The sequence below is a fragment of the Rhinoraja longicauda genome, chromosome 28, assembly GCF_053455715.1.
Source record: "Rhinoraja longicauda isolate Sanriku21f chromosome 28, sRhiLon1.1, whole genome shotgun sequence".
In the NCBI taxonomy this organism is placed as follows: domain Eukaryota; kingdom Metazoa; phylum Chordata; class Chondrichthyes; order Rajiformes; family Arhynchobatidae; genus Rhinoraja; species Rhinoraja longicauda.
Genome location: NC_135980.1, coordinates 4,493,864 through 4,515,683, shown reverse-complemented (window position 1 = coordinate 4,515,683; position 21,820 = coordinate 4,493,864). Strand labels below are relative to the sequence as shown.

Below are 21,820 nucleotides of genomic sequence, written 5' to 3'. Positions count from 1 at the left end.
GGTCTTACTGAATTGAAGAATAAGTTTGTAGAGCTGACTGGCCTATCTGGCTTATAATGTTTGAGTACTGGAGGATGGCCCATCCTAATTTATAAATCAAAATGACCAGGAAAAGGGAGGATGGGAAATCTCAAGCAAAAAATGTTTATAATCACTTACCCTTTTTTATTCCTTTCAACCTTTATTATATTTTCATCCACGAACAATATGCTGGCCTTTTTGGTCCTATTCTTTACACTTCTTACCTATTGAAGTAGATGTGCACTTATGAAGTGAAACTTTATTGAAAATGATAACGTTCGTTTTGCTACACTTGTGTGCGAATAAATGCCATGAAAACAAGTGCAATAATGTGAACATTTTCCTTTCAATTAGCTGCATTTGGGTCAATCTGATCTGGGATTAAATGGTCACCTATTACCACCATGCCCCCATACAACATTGCAAGGATTTCAATTTACCCGAAACAAAAATTATACAAGACAAGGGCAACACAAAGAATGCAGAACTGCTGCCTCTGAGCTCCAGTACCTTGGGTCCCTCCTAATCTCCGACACTGTCTGTGTCAGTTTGCATGCTCTCTCCGTCACTGCATGTGTTTCCTCTAGATGCTCCATCTTCCTCCCACATCTCAACCCACCATTCTGCATGAATTTAATTGACCACTGCAAATTGCCCTTGGATTATAGCTGAGGGGTAGAACCTGGGAAGAAGGTGGGGGGGAAGGAAGTTGGATCTTTAAGGAGAATAACTTGGGTTATGGGTTAATGTTAAAATGAGCACTTGACGGCATGGACTCACTGGACCAACAGGCTCTCTTTTTCTATGATTTTTATTTATTTTCAACTTAAGGAACAACAGAAATTAGTCTTTAGGCTTCAAGTCAATTAGAACACAAGTGAATGTATCACAAAATGCAGGAGTAACTCAGTGGGTCAGACAGCATCTCTGGAGAGAAGGAATGGGTGACGTTTCGGGTCGCGACCCTTCTTCAGACTGATGTCAGGGTGGGCGGGACAAAGAAAGGATAGAGGTGGAGACAGGAAGACAGTGGGAGAACTGGGAAGGGGAAGAGAGGGACAGAGGAACTATCTAAAGTTAGAGAAGTCAATGTTCATACCGCTGGGCTGTAAGCTGCCCAAGCGAAATATGAGGTGCTGTTCCTCCAATTTGCGGTGGGCCTCACTATGACACTGGATGAGGCCCATGACAGAAAGGTCAGACTGGGAGTGGGAGGGGGAGTTGAAGTGCTCAGCCACAGGGAGATCAGATTGGTTAAGGCGGACTGAGTGAAGGTGTTGAGCGAAACGATCGCCGAGCCTGCGTTTGGTCTCGCCGATGCAGAGAAGTTGACATCTGGAGCAGCGGATACAATAGATGAGGTTGGAGGAGGTGCAAGTGAACCTCTGCCTCACCTGGAAAGACTGTTTGGGTCCTTGGATGGAGTCGAGGGGGGAGGTAAAGGGGCAGGTGTTGCATCTACTGCGGTTGCAGGGGAAAGTGCCTGGGGAGGGGTGGTTTGTGTAGGAAGGGACGAGTGGACCAGGGAGTTACGGAGGGAACGGTCTCTGCGGAAAGCAGAAAGGGGAGGAAATGGGAAGATGTGGCCAGTAGTGGGGTCCCGTTGGAGGTGACGGAAATGTTAGAGGATAATTTGTTAGATAAGTTGGCTGCTCGGGTGGAAGGTGAGGACAAGGGGGACTCTGTCCTTGTTACGAACGGGGGGGGAGGGGGAGCAAGAGCAGAGCTGCAGGATATAGAGGAGGCCCTAGTGAGAGCCTCATCTGTAATGGAGGAGGAGAAGCCCCAGAACACGTGAATCTGTGTGTTGTCCACTTTCCCTCTTGATCTCTTTATCCTTCATTCCTTTAATGCCCAATGTCGGCCTCAATTCTAAAGGTCCGCATCTTCTTATTAAAAAAATTCTGCCCCCTTGGCTGGCAATTGAAAAAAGCTTAACCCCAAAATCTTCTCTCCCTGCTCTCCTCTTTTCATTTCCCAGATCTCTCACCTCTCTTAGAGAGGATCACTTCACTCTGTCCAATGCTCAGAGAATATTGCACCAAATTAGGAAAGCTTGTGAGCTTCCGAATACGTCAATGCACGCCCCAATCTGGCATAACCACGCTTTCCCCCATCATTTACAGACACAGCGTTCAGAGAATGGAGCTGTAAAGGGATAGTTACAATAAAAGATCTTTACATAAATAGACACTTTGCATCATTTGATCAGCTACAATCCAAGTTCTCATTGCCCAAAACTCAATTCTTCAGGTACTTACAGCTGAGAAATTATGTTCGACAAAACAATTCGCTTTTTGAGTCCCTGCCCGAAGACGACTCATTGTCCAAAATTTTGCTGGGTCCCCCGGAAGCAAAGAACCTAATCTCATCTTTTGTAGGTATCTTTTCAAACAAACTAGATAAATCTACTTTAAAAATAAAACAAACCTGGGAAGAAGACCTTAACATTGAAATTGATGACGATGTCTGGAAGGTAGTACTGAAAAGTATAAAATCCTGTTCTATTAATTCTAGGCTACAACTGATTCAATTCAAGGTTATACACAGATTACACTACTCTAAGGTGAAGCTGCATAAAATCTTTCCTGATCTCTCACCTTTGTGTAATAGATGCAAGACCGCTGAGGGTACACTCGCTCACCACTTTTGGACTTGTCCAAAACTTCACAACTTTTGGTGTCTTTTATTTCAATGGTACTCTACTGTTTTAAACATCACTTTATCTCCAGACCCTGAAACTGCTCTATTCGGGTATTCCACAACGCTTGAGAAGCTAGACCATAATGCTCGAACAATCTTGGTTTATGGTATGGTAATTGCCAACAGATGTATTTTGAAACTATGTAAATCAGACTCTGCTCCTCAGTTTGAGACTTGGTTAAGAGAATTAATGGGCATCTTACACGTAGAGAGGCTGAGATATGAATTGTCTGGCAACCCTCAAAAGTTCTTCAACATATGGAACCCAGTGCTGCAGCATATTAAGGACAAGTAAAACTATCCCCTCAATGCCACATGCTTTTGTACCTTCTTTGAATCCAGCAGGGAAAATACTGAAATATTTGACTTGTGAAAATTACCTTGCCTCATGTTTTTGTGCTTTTGTCTTTTTTGTCACATTGCAGTTATGTTTTTTTAAAATCCATTTTTATTTATTTATTTGTTTGTTTTTGTTTGTTTGTTTTCATGATTATGTAGGGAAGGGATGGGGTTTACTGTCGTTGTTATATGTACTGTAATTAATTAAATTAAAAATTAAAAAATAAGCATTAAAAAAAAAAAAAAAAAAAAAATTCTCAGCTCAGGCCAAAATGTCTAAACTCTCTCCCCGAGACCAAATCTTCTGGTTCAGGACTCTCCAGCCATGAGAAACATTTATGGTCAAGCCCCCCCGGAATATTGAGGATCTGAGGCCTGAACCAACTCTGAGGTTAAGCGGGGTGAAGAATTCCAATTCCAGTTCCAGGCAATTCTCACTAATCATCTCATGGCGAGACCCGAGTTTTAGGTTAAACATACGGAATAACCACTTAATGTAATGGAAACTCTTGGCATCAAATTTACAGCAATGTGATTCACAAAAGCCTTCAATTCCACAGTAATCGGGTGCAAAGTCATAATTAGACACTATTAGTATGCAACTATTCACCACTCACATGTGGCGGCGCCGTAACGGCTGCGACTCGCTGGCAGTCTGTTTGTCCTTTTTCCTTTTTTGTTTGTGTGTTGGTGTTGGGGTGGTTTGTTTTTGGCTGTGTATGTGTGGGGGGTGGTGGGGTGGGGGAAATCTTTCTTTTTTTAGGTCTCTTCCTTGGGGAGCGGCTCAAACCGCGGGGCCTTCCATCGCCCGGTGCGGTTCGGTCGCGGGACTTAACAGCGCCCGGAGCGGCTCGGCCGCGGGGCCTTCCATCGCCCGGCGTGGCTCGGCCACGGGATTTTCCATCGCCCGGTACGGCCGTAGGACTTTCCAGCGCGGCCGCGGGACTTTCCATCGCCCGGTACGGCTCGGCCGCGGGGCCTTCCATCGCCCGGTACGGCTCGGCCGCGGGGCCTTCCATCACCTAGTACGGCCGCTGGACTTTCCAGTGCCCGGTGCGGTTCGTCCGCGGGACCTTCCATCTCCTTGCGGGGGCTGCGAGGGTCAGTCGCCTCGGTAGGGGTCAAGCTGTCTCTCCGTGGGAGGGGCATGGGGAAGAGAGAGGAAGTTTTTTTGCCTCCATCACAGTGAGTGAGGGGGTGTTTGGAGTCACTGTGATGGATGTTTGTGTTGGGGTTGTGTCTTGTGTTCTTTTTTTTTTGCTCTGTGACTGCTGGCAAATGAATTTCATTCGGTATCGAATGACAATAAAGGTATTCTGTATTCTATTGACACACGTGGCAAATTTTTCAGAATAAGCATAGATTTCTAACGCAAGTTTAGAACATTAATTTGGTGCTGTGATTTAATTTCTCCCTCACCATTGCAGGCCAATGTGGGTACTTTTGGAATTTACACCACACCAACATTCCTTCAGCGACGGACCACTGCTCTGCAGAAGTAAACACAAGAGAAATTAATTGGCTTTCAATTTGGCAGTGTTTGAAAATGGCATGAAAACACTAATTAAACTCCATCAACTTTTTTTTTTTTTAAAGAGAAAGCATTTGAATTCTTTGTTTTTCTTCCAAATCTTAATCTCGAGGCATCTCAATTATTTTTATTTCGGGATTTTATTATCCAAAAGTTAATAATTTTAGGACACTTAAAGATGCACTAACCAAATTCTATTGCAGCCAGTTATCAGACTTTCCTGTAACACGAGAGCAGCAAACAAAGCTTGGGAAATACGAGACAAAGCTGGAGGAAACCGTGGTTGGTGAGGATGATGCAGATGGGCTTCTGGAGATGCAGAACGGGAGAGAATGTGGAAAATGCAATATAACGTGGAAAATAAGAATCCAATTAGGTAGAACTTTTTATGGCAGTGAGAGGCTGAAAGGAGTTGGTGTTCAGGGCTTCTCAATATGTCTGTACATAAATCACTGAAAGCTAACAGAAAGATAGTATAGCAAGCAATCGGGAAGGTAAATATTATGCAAGCCTTTATTGCAAGAGGATAGAGACCAAGTTTAAACACCTCTAACCGTAATTATAGAGCCCTGGGAGAACCACACCAGGAATTTTGTATTCTATTCCATATGTTCTTATACTGCTCTTTTGTCCTCTAACAGGGCCAGGGGAACATATGAAAAATGAAAATAAGTCTCTGGGGTGATTGATCTGCATCTGACTGCGATATTGTTTATCCACAAATTTCATAACTTTAGCTTTCATCCTCGGGAATATAGATAAATGATGGCAAGAAATTAGTATTTTGAAAGGAATTGAAGTTGGTGAAGAAAAACGTTTTCATTGACCAGTCACTCAGACATCTTAAAAGCAGAAGTAGGCCAGACCCGCGGTCGATGAGAGCGTGGGGGAACTGCCGTGGGGGGGGGGGGGGGAGAACAATGGAGGACCCAGCGTGAGGGGACCGGTGTGGGGGAGGGTAACGACAAGGGAGGAGCCGGCGGGGATACTTTGTAACTTTGTCATCACCATAGGTGTTCACTATTTGCATACCTTGGGTATGCAAGCAAAGAATTTCACTGTGGCTTGTCACATGTGACAATAAAGTAGAAAGGATTCCATTCCAAATATTGTGCTTTGTTGTAGTCATAAACAAGACTCTTTCAAGTTTAAATTAAATCTTGAACAAAACCAAGAAATGATCAAAACTACATTTGGTATTAAGGAACATGGAACAAAGGCAGGTTAGTAAGAGTAGTACAAGAAGATAACTGCAGATGCTGGTACAAATCGAAGGTATTTATTCACAAAATGCTGGAGTAACTCAGCAGGTCAGGCAGCATCTCGGGAGAGAAGGAATGGGTGACGTTTCGGGTCGAGACCCTTATTCAGTCTGAAGAAACGTCACCCATTCCTTCTCTCCCGAGATGCTGCCTGACCTGCTGAGTTACTCCAGCATTTTGTGAATAAATACCAGGTTAGTAAGAGGGGCTGAAGAAGGGCCCCGACCCAAAAAGTCACCTATCCATGTCTTCCAGAGATGCTGCATGACCCGCTGAACAATATATTTTTCGAGTTAGTAAGAGTCATGGTACAAATTAGTCATGATCTTAATGTATTGTGGACTGAATGACTTGCATACAATCCGACTAGAGTACAATACCAATCTGGCAGCCTAATTAATACAGAAAAACGCTTCATTTAAAAAAATAAAAGATGTGAATATTGCAAAAAAACACTTGTTTCATGAAAATGGGATGATATTAAACAGCAGGTTGACATTAACAGGATGTCAGGGGTTATGGAGAGAAGGCAGGAGAATGGGGTTGAGAGGGAAAGACAGATCAGTCATGATTGAAGGCAGAGCAGACTTGATGCAGCGAATGGACTAATTCTGCTCCCAGAACTTATAACAGTAGTTATTGCTTAGATATCACTTTTCCATTATATAAAATATGCCTTGAAACTTTAATATATCAAACAACAAATTCTACTCTGTCAGCCCCCAGGACATGGTGAACCGTGAGAGATGAGAGAAAAAGTTGAAATTATAATTTATTTATACACAAAGAATTGGAGTTACAAATCTCACCTTGGTGCACCAGTATGCTCGGAAGGTTCTCATCATCCTCTTCCTCTTTTTCCTCCATAACCTCTTCTGTGAATGGGCTTGTTGAAAGGCAGTCTGGTGTACTAAACTCTACTGACAATAAAGAGGATTGTATTCCTGCATAAAGTAAGCACTTTTGTCATTTAATTCACCGTAAACTATTTGAGTGAACCCCCAAAATATCCACAATCCGATCCTCCTGCAAATGTTGACATGGTCACGCTACAAGATCTAATTGGGTTTGAAGCTGAACCTTATAATAGTACGAATGGGAAATAAACAAAGACCTAATCGCGAAATTCAAGATAACTTTTATATTGGAGACACACAGGAGACTGCAGATGCTGGAATCTGGAGCAGTAAATAAAAACCGCGAGAAGAACTTAGGGCGGCACGGTGGCGCAATCATAGAGTTGCTGCCTTACAGCGAATGCAGCGCCAGAGACTCAGGTTCGATCCTGACTACGGGCGCCGTCTGTACGGAGTTTGTACGTTCTCCCCGTGACCTGCGTGGGTTTTCTCCGAGATCTTCGGTTTCCTCCCACACTCCAAAGGCATACAGGTATGTAGGTTAATTGGCTGGGCAAATGTAAAAATTGCCCCTAGTGGGTGTAGGATAGTGTTAATGTGCGGGGATCGCTGAGCGGCGCGGACCTGGTGGGCCGAAGGGCCTGTTTCTGCGCTGTATCTCTAAATTAAAAAATCTAAACTTGGTAGTCAAGCAGCATCTGAAGATTGATTTAACAAGATTTAATTATAAAAGTGGGACTTCAAATAGTACCAATGTTTGTTCTGCTAAAAATAGGAAAGCAGAAGGAATTATAATATTCTGCTAACCCTCATCCAGCTATTTTATCATATTTGCAGATCTCGGTAATCCATTAATGTAATGGAAACGTCAGGATGAGAGGAAGCCAGTCATGGATCCACGTGGAAAGACCAAATCTAGCGGACAACTTGATAATGGGAACCTACATGGACAGGCTAAGAAAATAATTACAATTGAACTGAAAGGTCCAACTGGATTATGGTCCAAACACTTCAAGCAGAGAAGATTTCCAAGGATGTTATCGAGGGCCTGAGCCATACGGAGAGGTTGAGCAGGCTAGGATCCTATACCTTGGAGCGCAGGAGGATGAGAGGTGATCTTGTAGAGGTGTACAATATCTTGAGGGGAACAGATCGGGTAGACGAAGAGTCTCATGCCCAGAGTGGGGGAAATAGAGAACCAGAGGACATAGGTTTAAGGTGAGGGGGGAAGATTTAATAGGAAGCTGAAGGGTAACTTTTTAACACAAAGGGTGGTGGGTGTATGGAACGAGCTGCCGGAGGATAGTTAGGCTGGTACTATTGCAACGTTTAAGAAACATTAGACACATACATGGATAGGATGGATTTAGTTTGAAAGTTTGAAAATCTTTGCAATTAACTACCCAGAGAGCTGCAGATTGATTCGTTAGGTATATTCAAGGCTGACAGGTCTGTTTTTGAACTACTGTTAAGGATCAAGAGGGAAGATGCAGTTGATTGTCATGACATTTTTGAATAGCCACATTTGTCACTCCTGATCCTATCTGAATGTTCTTGTACTTTCATGGCTGTGACATTCATTGAACCAATATGTGATCGTGTGGTCCCAATTACCAACTGGAAACTAACACAAAGTTTCAATGGCTGGATGAGGGCATGTATTAAACACCACCACAACAGGGAGATAATGAGGTAAGTAGTGATTTCTCCACCAGGTGGAGGCAGATCCGATAGTGGCATTTGAGGCTTTTAGATAGGCACATTGATATGCCAAGAATGGATCACGTGCAGGCGGATGAGATTAGGCAGATGAGATCTTGGCATCATGTTCGGCTCAGACATTGTAGCCAAAGAGCTTGTTCCTTTGCCGTACAGTTCTGTTTCTAGCATTGCAGGTAGACAGGGTGGTGAAGGTGGCTTTTGGCATGCTGGCCTTCATTAGTTGAGAACTGTTCCTCCAATTTGTGTTCAGCCGCACTCTGACAATGGAGGAGACTGAGGATAGAAAGGTCTGTGTCGGAATGGGAAGGCGAATTAAAGTGTCCAGCAACCGGGAGATCAGGTTGGTTCAGGCGGGCTGAGCGAAGGATTTCTGCAAAACGATCCACCAGTCTGCGTTTGGTCTCGACAATGTATAAGAGTCAACATCTTGAACAACGGATACAGATAAGGTTGGAGGAGGTGCAAGTGAACCTCTGCATAACCCGAAAGGACTGTCGGGGTCCCTGGACAGAGTCGAGGGAGGAGGTATCGGGACAGGTGTTGCATATTCTGCGGTTGCAGGGGAAGGTACCTGGGGAGGGGGTGGTTTGGGTGGGAAGGGATGAGTTAACCAGGGAGTTGTGGAGGGAATGGTCTCTGTGGAAGGCAGAAAGGGTTGGAGATGGGAAAATGCGGCTAGTGATGGGATCCCGTTGGAGGTGGTGGAAATTTCATTATGTGTTGCATGCGACAGCTGATGGGGTGGAAGCTGAGGACTGGGGGACTGTCTCTGTTACGACTAGGTGTGAGGGGGAGCAAGGGCGGAGCATCGAGGAGACACGAGTGAGGGCCTCAGATGATGGGAGAGGGGAACCCCCGTTCCCTAAACAATGAGGACATCTCGGATGTTCTAGTATGGAACACCTCATCTTGGGCGCAGATGCGACGTAGACAGAAGAATTGGGAGTAGGGGATAGAGTCTTTGCAGAAAGCAGGGTGGAAGAAGTGTAGCCAAGATAGTTGTGGGAGTCAGTGGGTTTGTAATAGATGTCAGTCAATGGTCTATTTCTTGTGATGGAGACTGTGAGATCAAGAAAAGCGAGGGTGGTGTCAGAGATGGTCCAAGTAACTTTAAGTGCAGGATGAAAATTGGTGGTGAAGTTGATGAAGTCCATGAGTTCTGCATGGGTGCAGGAGGTAGCACCGATGCAGTCATTAATGTAACGGAGATAGAGTTTGGGGATAGGGCCAGTGTACACCTGGAACAGGGATTGTTCAACGTACCCTGCAAAGAGACAGCATAGCTGGGGCCCATGCAGGTGGCCATAGCTACACCTTGGATTTGGGAGGAGTCAAAGGAGAAGTTGTTGAGGGTGATGACCAGCTCCGCTAGGCAGAGTATTAGTAGAGGGAAATTGGATGGTTCTGCGGTCGAGGAAGAAACGTAGGGCTTTGATGCATTCCTGGTGGGGGTTGGAGGTGTAGAATGACTGAACGTCCAAAGTAAAGATGAAGGCGTGGGGGCTCGGAAAGCAGAAGTCATTAAAGAGACGAAGGGCATGTGAGGTATCTTGGACATAGGTCTGGAGAGATTGGACCGGGGGGATAGGATAGAGTCGAGGTACATGGAAATCATTTCCTTGGGACAGCAGGCAGAAACAATGGGTCTGCCAGGGCAGTTGTGTTTGTGGATTTTGGTGAGAAGGTAAAAACGGGCTGTGTGGGTCTGTCTACTTATTTATGTTCTCCAGAGATGCTACTTGACCCACTGTTATTCTACCACTGTTCCCTTTTGAGTATTATCCAGCATCTGCAGTTCCTAGTTTCTACTGCTATACAAAGATGCACTTATATTTCCCAATTCTCAAATCTCATTTTAACTGCTCTGTGATGCCCAATGGTTATTAGTGGCTAACGATTAGCAGTCTACTTTAAAAAATTAAAAAATCCGACAGTTAAACCAACATGTTTGCTATTGATTGTGTAAATGGATCGGAGAAGCTGCATTTCGATAAGCAATTTTACTATTCTAATCCACCGCAATATACTTTCTAAAAGTAATTTAACTTCATGTAAAAAGAGGTAAAACATCCTAAAAGAAACGTAATTTTTAGTCAAACATTCAGATTTCTATGTTGCTGATTGAATATAAAGAAGATGAATGTCACAATAGAAAGAGATAACCTTACCCACTTCATCGATTTCAAACAACGATGAGCCAAGATGAGTTTGCAGCAATGTGCTGGATAAAGTTCCTTCTTCTTTGGTAATGGATGAAGCATTGAATGTTCCCTCCTTACTTATTTCAGCAGTAGAACAGTTTGTATGAGGGCTGTCCATATTACTATGTTTCTGGTTACATCCATTAATAGGGCTCACTTGCTCATCCAAAGGCAACCCAAAAATAGTACTCATAAAATGCTGTTCTGGACTCCCTTGTTCTGCAAATGAGTCTACATTTGGCTCGTTGCTTGATTTCACATTAGCATCCAAATCAGCTGAAGTCTCGCTGGCATTAAGGCACTCCATAGGTTCTGCACACTTTTTCCCTCGTTTCTTGTTTTGCTTTATTTCCCTAGTTTGGCTCAAATCATTTTTCTTTTCAAACGGAATATTTCTTTGGCTGCGTAAAAGGCGCGGGAATTTGTGTGACCCAACGTGGTCGCATGTCCCACGTTTCGGAGTAGATTCTAAATAGCTACAAGAAATGCCAGATGCCCAAACTTCCTCAGATTTACAATTGGATGGGCAATAATCTGTATTTCCTTCAGGGGTAGATTTACAAACCTTTGATTTCTGTCTGCTCTTTTTAACTTTTCCATTTTGATCTTTCTTTACTCCAGAGACTGTAGGACTGCAGGCATGGATTGAAGACTTTTCCTCTTTTCGTAATCTTTCACGTTTTTTTACCGAAGATCTATTTTTTTCTGGTGTTGATTTCATAGGTTGTAATGGCTGTTCATATTGTGGGGAACTATTTTTAGAAGTATTTTTCTGGGGATGACAAATATCTGTTTTCACCCTTCCTCTTTTTCTTTTCTCCACACAACCACCTCCTGACTTTTCGGCAATGCTTCTCAAATTAATTGAAGACTGGTTTAATGTGTATGATCGAGTCCACGTTCTTGTTTGTTCATTTTCTGGAGTATTTTTAATACAAGACGCTCTCCTGTGACTTTGCCGAGTGCATATGCTCCCCTGTTCTTGAGGCAAATGTAATCCATTTGGCTTCAAAGCTGTTTGTGTTCCATTAGAATTGAAAGCACATGCATTCTTTTTAAGCTTCTCCGAAGTAAAAATCCCAGTGTTTGCTATTACAGGTTCTTTTATAGTCATTGGAGGCAGATGGGAGTCATCGCCAGCTAAAATGTTCAAGGCAATTCGAAGTGCCTTCCTGTAAGTCAATTCCTCCAAAGTTTCTTCATGAGTAAAGTGTTCTCTATACACTGTGTTTTAAAAAGGAAAGAAAAGTGATATTGATCACAAAAGGAGAAATAAAGCTGCAAAACATCTTATTTCTTCTAAAACAAATGAAATTAAAATCTTTTATGGTGGCTGTTGGAAAACGTATACATTTGCGAAGAAACATTGGTCCTTTGAACAGAACAAGTTGGGAGTTAGAATCTATCTTGAAATAAAAGATATTTATAATTTTATAATAATGATATATTTATACTTGCATTTAAGTACAGTAAACTCTTGCAATTACAGACCTCTATATGACGGATTTTGGTTATAGTGGACCGAGGTGCCCATTCATGGTGGCGGCTGTCGAGCGGCCCGCAGCAGAAAGACGGTGCCGGGGAGAGAGCGAGCAGAAGAACGCACTTGAACAGCGTTGCATTGGGCACAAGTTTACAGCGACTGCCGCAAAGCGAGGTCCTGAGGTGTCAGGTACAGAGCGCCCACGGCACCCGTGTCTCCTTGGCAATGCATGGCTCCATCAACTGGTAACGGAGCGAAGCTGCCATTGCCCACCACAGGCACCACGCGCAAACAGCGTGAAGGCGTCGTTAGTACGGGCACTGTCCCTGGCACACCGCGTGCGAGGTCGGGGACCCCACAACTCTTGTGAATTCCCCCTGATTTAACACCCCCCGCCCCACTGCAATGTTTCTTCCCAAACGACTTTATTATTCCAGTGCATTATTCCAGTGCATTCAACACCATCCAGCCAGGGCTTCTGGGGGGCAAGCTGGAGCGCACAGGAGTGGATCACCACCTCACATCCTGGATTCTAGATTACCTCACCAACCGACCACAGAATGTGAGGACAAAGGACTAATCCTTGGACATGGTGGCCTGCAGCACAGGGGCTCCTCAGTGAACAATGCAACCACACCGCGGACTTCAGGCACGGCTCTGCAAACTGCTATCTACAGAAGTTCTCTGACGATTCTGCCATTGGCGGCCTCATCACAGACAACGATGACAGGGCGTACAGAGAACTGATCAAGGAGTTTGTGGACTGGTGCCTGCGGAACCGTCTCCGGATCAACGCAGGAAAAACCAGGGAGATGGTGGATTTCCGCAGGCGCAGCCAGGTCCCCCCGACACCAGTGAACATCCATGGAATGGACATCGGGAGGGTGGACTCTTATAAGTACCTGAGTGTTGACCTCAATAATAAATTGGACTGGACTGAAAATACCAATACGCTATACAAAAAGGGCCAGAGCAAACTTTATCTGCTGAGGAGACTCGGGTCCTTTGGAGTGCAGGGGGCACTCCTAAGGACCTTCTACAACACAGTGATTGCATCAGCCATTTTCTATGGAGTGGTCTTCTGGAGCAGCAGCATCTCAGCGGCAAAGGGGAAGAGACTTGACAAGCTGGTCAGGAAGGCCAGCTCTTTCCTGGGTTGCCCCTTCGACTCAATGGGAGAGAGGAGGATGAGAGGAGGCAGTGGGAGAGAGGAGGATGAGAGGAGGCAGTGGGAGAGAGGAGGATGATGGCAAAGTTAACATCGCTGCTGGACAACGACTCCCACCCCATGCAGGACACTGTCACTGCACTGAGTAGCTCCTTCAATGACAGACTCCTTCACCCCAAGTGCATGAAGGAGAGATATAGGAGGTCCTTCCTTCCCGCTGCTGTGAGACTGCACAACCAGCACTGCTCCCAGCAGACGAGTCAACAGTAACCGTTAAGGAATACACAGTAAACTGATGACAATTTATCCTTGTCTTTACTTATATTTATAATGAATGATCTCTTGCTATCCACTTTGCTGCTGTAACACTGTAAATTTCCCTGGTGTGGGATGAATAAAGGAATATATTATTATTATTAACTTAAACTAGTTAAAATTCACCCACCTCATTTGGTAATAACGGACAATCGGCAATGCCGGACACCACCTCCTCTCCTCCCCTCCCTTGGTACATAATAGCAAAGGTGCTTAAGATTATTAATTCCACAAATTGAATGTTGTAGGTGTTAATAAAATTTTCCTCATAAACACATTGGAGCGTTGCATTGAAAGGTTTTAAATTTGAAAGCCATTTTGGCAACATTCCCATGCCAAAGACTTAAATCAAAATGAAACTAATGTAAAAAGGTGGTAGAATCGTCAGTGTGAACTGGCTGGGCTTGTTTCCATGCTGCATCTATCATCCCAAGACTGAACCCAAAGAGCCAGATTGACACAACAGCGCAGATATCTGTCAAATGAAACATTAAACAGAAGGCTCTATGCTTTCAAGTGGGTGTAAAGTATCCCATTTTCACATCTTTGAAAGAGCTTGATGTGAACAAAGTGAATTACTGGAAGGAATATGTATGAGCACATCTCAAAAGTACTTTGATTGCTGCAGAGCACTTTGGGTCATCCAAAGGTTGTGAAAGAGTGAGAAATGCAGATCTTTTCAAAACAAAAGCATGCAAAACAATAATTAAGCTTCAAATTAAGCTTCAAAATTAAGTCCGTTACATTTCAAGCATTTGTATATTCTATATTCTAAATTATAATTATGGCTTTCCCTATGGTAGCATCTTTTCACGATCGAAGACTCACCTAATCCGCTACTAATGGTTTTGGCTTGTTCTTCCTCAAATGGTCTTGTGTCTGTGCACTTAACTCTTAATCTAAAATACAAAATTAATGTTATACTCCATGGTTTTGTAAGGTTAATATAGTGACAAATGAGCACTAAACTCAGGATAACCAAATTGCCATTAGGAATTTCAGTGAAGCTTTGTGGCGGTTAAATGAAATTCTGTGTTTCCACGTGAAGTAACACAATTAGAGATTTTATCCTTCCAAAGCCTGTGACTTTGGAAATAATCTTCCAAATTGATCATATGATTGAAGCGATCAATTAGGAATATCGCACTTGTGAAAAAGTTGCCTATGGATTGGTAAAAATCATATTAGCTTAGTAGCATCACCACATATATGCAACATTTTAAAATATCCATTCCCAAATTGAAATCCGACCATCACAAAGACATATTGCTTATTCTCTTAATCAGTGGATGATGAGAAACCTTTCAAATTGTCACTGCATGAAGACTAATAAAATCATAATTCACCATCCTATTGGGCAATAATCTGGCCCAAAGGTTAGATTAGCTTAGTATCACTACTAAGCAGAAGACTGTTTCCTATTTTTGCATTATTCTACTATTGTCCACTAACAATGAACAAAAGTACCTAAAAATTTAATAACATAACCATCACCCGTACTCTAATGCATAACCTTTTTACAAAACCTTACACCAGGAGAATATTTGCCCCTCTATTTAAAATCTATTTAATGTCAGAGCACAATAGTGTAGTTGAGAAATGAACACAACTTTGTCATATTGGGAAGAAAACAAGGCACAATGATAAAATAAATCCTGACGATTATCACATTTTCTAAACACAGCATAATTAAATGGTCATGACCATGTTAACATTTGCATTGACAAAATCAAATTTTATTTTCCAAACTTGCCTTTTATCCAAGCATATTATTTGGACATCTACACAATCTGAATTTGTCTCGGGTGTTCCACTGGGAGAAATGCCAGACTTCAGCAGTATCTTTTGTTAAAAAAAGGAAACAAATATGGGCAACGTTATACATTCATCAACTGCACTCAAAATGTAATGCTTGAAAGAAATCCTACTTTTGAGTTGTGGCTATGACAAGTTCTAAAAGTGAGCAAAAGTTATCATTGTAGTCTTGAACAATCAATATGGTGGTTAAGTTACTAGGCAGAATTCTGGCCCACCGATCAAGGAATGAGTTTGGATACCATGAGAGGTGTAATCTCCATACAGACAGCACCTGTAGTCAGGATTGAACCTCGGTCTCTGGCGCTGTAAGGCAGCAAATTCACCGCTTCGTCACTGTGCCAATTGCTTATGTTGTTTTTGTTTGGGGAAAAAAGAATCACAGCCAAGAAGAATTACTTTTTTGTCACTGTACACACGAAGACCTGAAATGCAGTTGCATTTGCATTCGATTTTGTTTGGCAGATCTCGCGGCATAAGTAGGACAAGTGGTTGAAATGGAAGAGTTTTAAATTGCATTGTACAAAATTTACTGTAATTAGTTGTGTGAATAAATACCTTCGATTTGTACCAGCATCTGCAGTTATTTTCTTACAATATAAATGATCTTAGTGAAAAGGAATGTGTAATGTTTCCGGTCGACACCCTTCTTCAAACTGAGCCTGGGGAGAGGGAAACTAGAGGTATAACTACAGATGCTGGTACAAATCGAAGGTATTTATTCACAAAGTGCTGGAGTAACTCAGCAGGTCGGGCAGCATCTCGGGAGAGAAGGAATGGGTGACGTTTCGGGTCAAGACCCTTCTTCAAACTAGAGATATGAAAAGGTACAGAACAAATCAGAGCAAAGGTCTACTGTTGGCTGTGGAGGAGGTGATAACGAAGAGATACGAACAGTGAAATTAGGAGAACGATTAGGGAGGGACCGAGCCATCCAAACAATGGGATCAGAGTGTAGTGATGACAGCCAGGCTGAAGAAAACAATTTGATCTTGTCACATGATCATCATGGAGCAAGGAGACAAGGTGTGCACATCCAAATAATGAATTGGCACTTGCTAAGCCTGTTTAAAAACCCTCAAAGTTTAAAGTCCTGCAACATGCATAGTGTTCTTGTGTAAAGTTACAAAATCTCCAATGCTTCACTTGGTCGGTATGACACTGAGATAAGAATACAGGATCTCAGTTATCCTTTTGAGCCTGTCCAACATCCAATGAAATCATGTTTTGTTTCTTAATTCACATTTATCTACATTATACTGCTATACCCACTTCCTTCACCTGGATCCTACCCCTGATCCCTGCAGTACATTAGTCACAACCTGCAACTTGCAAATAGACCATCATATTCCGCTTGAGTGGTCCTCCTCCATTTGCTCATCACCCACAGCTCCCTACTCCAGGCCGTCCATTTTTCATCCTAACCCCTACTATTCCACCCACCCACCACATTCCTCCGTCCGCTTCTAGTTTATTCACCACCTTCCTTTCTGATCAGATCTACCATTTGCATCCTTGTCTTCTCCAGTTACCACCCTCCAGCCTTGGTTAATATCGCCACCGTTCTCTCCCCACACTTGCCAGCCATGACCCACCTTCCCTACAACCCTTTCTGCAAGCCATCTTTCCCCAACTCCAGTCAGAGGGTCACGAGCGAAAAGTGTTACGTGTCCATTTTCCTCCATCGATGCCACCTGATCTGCTGAGTTCCTCCAGAACTGATTTTCAAAAATGGTTTCCGTATCTGCAGTGTCCTGTGCCTCAATTTATTAATTGTCTTCGTTCCCTGTCTGCCGACATGTTTATCCACAATCTCATGTACTTTAATTTTTCATGTTCATCTCACCCAGAGACCTTTGCAAGATCTTTCTGAAAGTCAAAACACTCCACATCCACCAGTTCTCCCTTCAGCCTAATAGGCTATTAGGATCAGGAATCAATTTAAAAAATGGACTATTTTAGCGTACCAATTATGTTTCACTGAGAAGTACTGGGGAGTGAAAATATTAGGCAAGAGAAATGTATTGATTAGAAAATGTATTTTCATAGGTATGCCAAGTGAAACAGAAAGTTTTAGACAAAGTGTTTTAGACATTTAGCATACAATGACTACGAGTATAAAATGTACGGTAATTGTCAACTTAATGACACTCCCTATAAATAAAATGCTGCATAAACAAGTTACTTACTCTTGCAGGCCACAGCCGACCTTGCCATCTGCAAAAGATGAACTCAAAGTCACTCATTGCGTATAATTTTCAGAACACCATTTCCAGGCAGTCAAAGGCTTGTTCCACCAAATGCTGCAAAAAAGATATAGAAAAATTAAATATGATAGTCCCACAGTATTATTAATCCATTAAGATCCCAAATTCATTTGCATGTCAAAACATATATTGATACACAAAATGCAAGATGAATACTGTAAATTGGCAACTTCTGATCAAAGCCACCATCGCTCACGAAAGAGGTATTTACACCAAACTCAATTAGTAAGCTTGGAAAATTTTAATTTAAAAAAAATCTTTCCACATCGCTTAGCCTAAAATAGCAAGTAGAAAATGCCAGATCAAAAAACACCAATCAGCAGTTAAAGATAGTCTCACAAGAGAAGAGCCTTGATCCAATGTTTCATAGATCACAAATGACTGGAGATCAGATTCTGCTGACAGGATATACATTCAGAAAGACCAACCCTGTTCCATATACATCACTGCATATTGGCAATCCTCATTTGTTTGTTTATGTAAATGTATTTTAATTCCAGCACAAGTTCATTTTCAACCAATCTGTAAGGTGAGGCAATTTAAAGGTTGCCTTTCTCACTATTCAAACTTAATTCTGGAACTCTTCAACCACATGTGTGTGTTTCCTTGGGATGCTCCAGTTTCATCCCACATTCTGAAGGACTACTTGTAGATCAATTGGTTGTTAATAAAAGATGTCTTTGGCCTATGTTATCATATATGCACACACAATAACTCACAAAAGTAGCATCATAACTGCCTTAAATATCTACATTGTGACACGGTTAAATGAAAACCTGCAACTCCACGGCCAATCTGAAAATGTTAAAATTTGTGCAGTAAAATAGTTAAAACAAGGAAAAAACATTGGAGACTAATTACATTACTATGCACACTTGCAAGGGCTCAAACGCCACCTGCCTTTTTGTAAGCTACCTGGAACAATAACTGTTTTAGTATTACTTCAGTCCAGTCCCTTGACTCTTTCACCAATACATCAACAAATGCATTGTTGCTGCTTCCTGCACTAATGCAGAATTAAAAATGTTAAGACTTTTGCAAACATTTTCCACCCTTCTCTCATCTTCACAAGGACCTGACTCTCCCCTTTATTTGCTAGGCTTCTCCATCTCAGGAGACAAAGCTGCCACCAACATCCACTACAAGCCCACAAGCTCCACAAACACCTTGATTATACTTCCTCCCATTACCTCCTGCAAGAACACTGTTCCGTTCTCTGACACCTTCCACCTATAACATATAACAACTACAGCATGGAAACAGGCCTGTCCGGCCCTACCAGTCCACGCCGACCATTCTCCCTGACCTAGTCTCATCTACCTGCACTCAGACCATAACCCTCTAATCCCCTCCTATCCATATACCTATCCAATTTACTCTTAAATAATAAAATCGAGCCAGCCTCCACCACTTCCACCGGAAGCCCATTCCATACAGCCACCACCCTCTGAGTAAAGAAGTTCCTCCTCATGTTACCCCTAAACCTTTGTCCCTCAACTCTGTCCGTCCCTCTCAAAATTTTAAAAACCTCTATCAAGTTCCCCCTCAACCTTCTACGCTCCAAAGAATAAAGACCCAACCTATTCAACCTCTCTCTGTAGCCTAAGTAGTGGGCGGCACGGTAGCGCAGCGGTAGAGTTGCTGCTTTACAGCGAATGCAGCGCCGGAGACTCAGGTTCGATCCTGACTACGGGTGCTGCACTGTAAGGAGTTTGTACGTTCTCCCCGTGACCTGCGTGGGTTTTCTCCGAGATCTTCGGTTTCCTCCCACACTCCAAAGACGTACAGGTATGTAGGTTAATTAGCTGGGTAAATGTAAAAATTGTCCCTAGTGGGTGTAGGATAGTGTTAATGTATGGGGATCGCTGGGCGGCACGGACTTGGAGGGCCGAAAAAGGCCTGTTTCCGGCTGTATATATATGATATGATATGAAGTGCTGAAACCCAGGCAACATTCTAGTAAATCTCCTCTGTACCCTCTCCATTTTGTCGACATCCTTCCTATAATTTGGCCACCAGAACTGCACACCATACTCCAGATTCGGCCTGTAGTATTTGCCTTCAAAATGTCTTTCTGCCTCAATTTTGGCGTGCCTTCTATCACAGTGGACAGAATCTATTAAAGTGCAATACCACGAGGAATGGTAGGGCAGGGATTTGTAAAGAAAGCAACTCTTATGAAATATTGAAAGGGGAGATATATTCCTTTAAAACTAAAACATCATTTTAGCGATGATTTAGTGACTTGCAGTTCAAGACTTGATTATACAAAATATACTCCTGCAAAGGTCCATTGCTGCTAAACCACAGAGCGCATTCACTGGAATTATTCCATTGCAAACAGCTGCAGACTGTTCTGGTGAATCAAATTAATCTTTTAAAGGCTAGCACATTCAAAATTCCAGATCATTCCATCTATCTGAATGGTGTCAGATTAGGAAAATGGAAGGTGCAACAAGACCTGGGTGTCCCTGAATCAGTCACTGAAAGTAAGCATGCAGGTACAGCAGGCAGTGAAGAAAGCAAATGGCATATTGGCCTTCATAGCGTGAGGATTTGAGGAGAGAAGGTCCTACTGCAGTTGTACAGGGCCCTGGTGAACCACACCTGGAGTTTTGTGTGCAGTTTTGGTCTCCTGATTGGAGGAAGGACATTCTTGCTATTGAGGGAGTGCATCGTAGGTCACCACGTTCATTCCCAGGATGGTGGGACTGACATATGATGAAATAATGGATCAACTGCACAAATGTTTACTGGAATTTAGAAGGACGAGAGGGGATCTTATAGAAACATATAAAATTCTTAGGGGATTGGACAGGCTAGATGCAAGAAAAATGTTCCCCAGAACTAGGGGTCACAGTTTAAAAATAAGGAGTAGGCCATTTACGACTGAGATAAGGAAAACGTTTTCACCCAGAGAGTTGTGAATCTGTGGAATTCTCCACCACAGAAGGCAGTGGAGGCCAATTTACTGGATGTTTACAAGAGTTAGATTTAGCTCTTAGGGTTAAAGAATGAAGGGATATGGGGGAAAAGCAGAAACAGGGTACTGATTATAGATGATCAGCTATGATAATATTGAATGGCAGTGCTGGTTTGAAGGGCCGATTGGCCTACTTTGTACCTATTTTCCTGCGTTTCTATGTACAAGCAGATGAGATCAGTTTAACTTGGCATGTTCACCACAAACATTGTGGGCCTATTTAATCATGACCTGGTAGATATCAGCAGGCTTTGAATTATATTTGGTCCATTGTCTTGTTTGCTCCGGAGATGGCAAACTTAGATCTAAGCCAAAGAAAACTAAAATGCTATCATATAAAGTCTAGAAGAATGTAGTGGAGGAAAATTCACTGGATGTTTTCAAGAGAGATTTAGATAAAGCTCAGGACTAACGGAATCAAGGGATACAGGGAGAAAGCAGGAACAGGATACTGATTTAGGATGATCAGCCATGATCATATTGAATGGCAGTGTTGGTTCGAAGGACCAAATGGCCTAAATGGCCAAAAGGTCCAGCACCTATTTTCTATGTTTCTATCACATTGCAGTTTCTAGAGATTTAAAAGCTCTAATGCTCGCCCAGGGCCATTGCCAGGATGTTCCAATGGCCATTAGGGACTAACAGTCCAGTTAGTCAGATGAACCAGAAGGCTGTGGAGGCTAAGTCAGTGGATATTTTTTAAGGGATTGATAGATTTTTGATTAGTACAGGTGTCAGAGGTATGGGGTGAAGGCAGTACAATGGGGTTAGGAGGGAGAGATAGAACAGCCATGATTGAATGGCGGAGTAGACTTGATGGGCCAAATGGCCTAATTCTACTCCTCTCACTTATGACCTTGTGAACAGTCTAAAGAAAGTCCATGGCTCACAAAAATGTAGACTGCCCTTTAACAGCTTTTGATAGTTACAATAGTTCTATTATTACTTTCTCCATTAAAAATATATCACAAGAATTATAAATTTCTTCCTCAAATGGTAACAATTTAAAATTTAATTTGCTTGAAGCTGGTAGTGCTGCTGTCTCACAGTGCAGGTCGATCCTGACCTCGGGTGCAGTTTGCATGTTCTCCCTGTGACCACATGGGTTTTCTCCAGGTTCTCCAGTTTCCTCTCACATTCCAGACATGCAGGT

The 21,820-nt window shown here is 42.7% G+C and overlaps 1 protein-coding gene across 5 annotated transcripts in view; it reads right to left on the bottom strand.

Annotated features, from left to right (window-relative positions):
- Positions 1–21,820, bottom strand: part of LOC144607177 (PWWP domain-containing DNA repair factor 3B-like) — a 52,622-nt gene that overhangs the window by 28,470 nt on the left and 2,332 nt on the right. For 3 of the 5 annotated variants that reach the window (XM_078423845.1, XM_078423848.1, XM_078423844.1), the window contains 7 exons: positions 17,607–17,720; positions 15,356–15,444; positions 14,431–14,501; positions 10,604–11,860; positions 6,666–6,800; positions 4,483–4,553; positions 160–245 (listed from right to left, as the gene is read on the bottom strand). In XM_078423845.1, coding sequence (XP_078279971.1) covers positions 160–245; positions 4,483–4,553; positions 6,666–6,800; positions 10,604–11,860; positions 14,431–14,501; positions 15,356–15,444; positions 17,607–17,663 — 1,766 coding nt within the window. In that variant the 5' untranslated portion in view covers positions 17,664–17,720. The remainder of the gene's footprint in view (positions 1–159; positions 246–4,482; positions 4,554–6,665; positions 6,801–10,603; positions 11,861–14,430; positions 14,502–15,355; positions 15,445–17,606; positions 17,721–21,820) is intronic. The other 2 variants (XM_078423846.1, XM_078423847.1) reach the window with 2 other exon arrangements.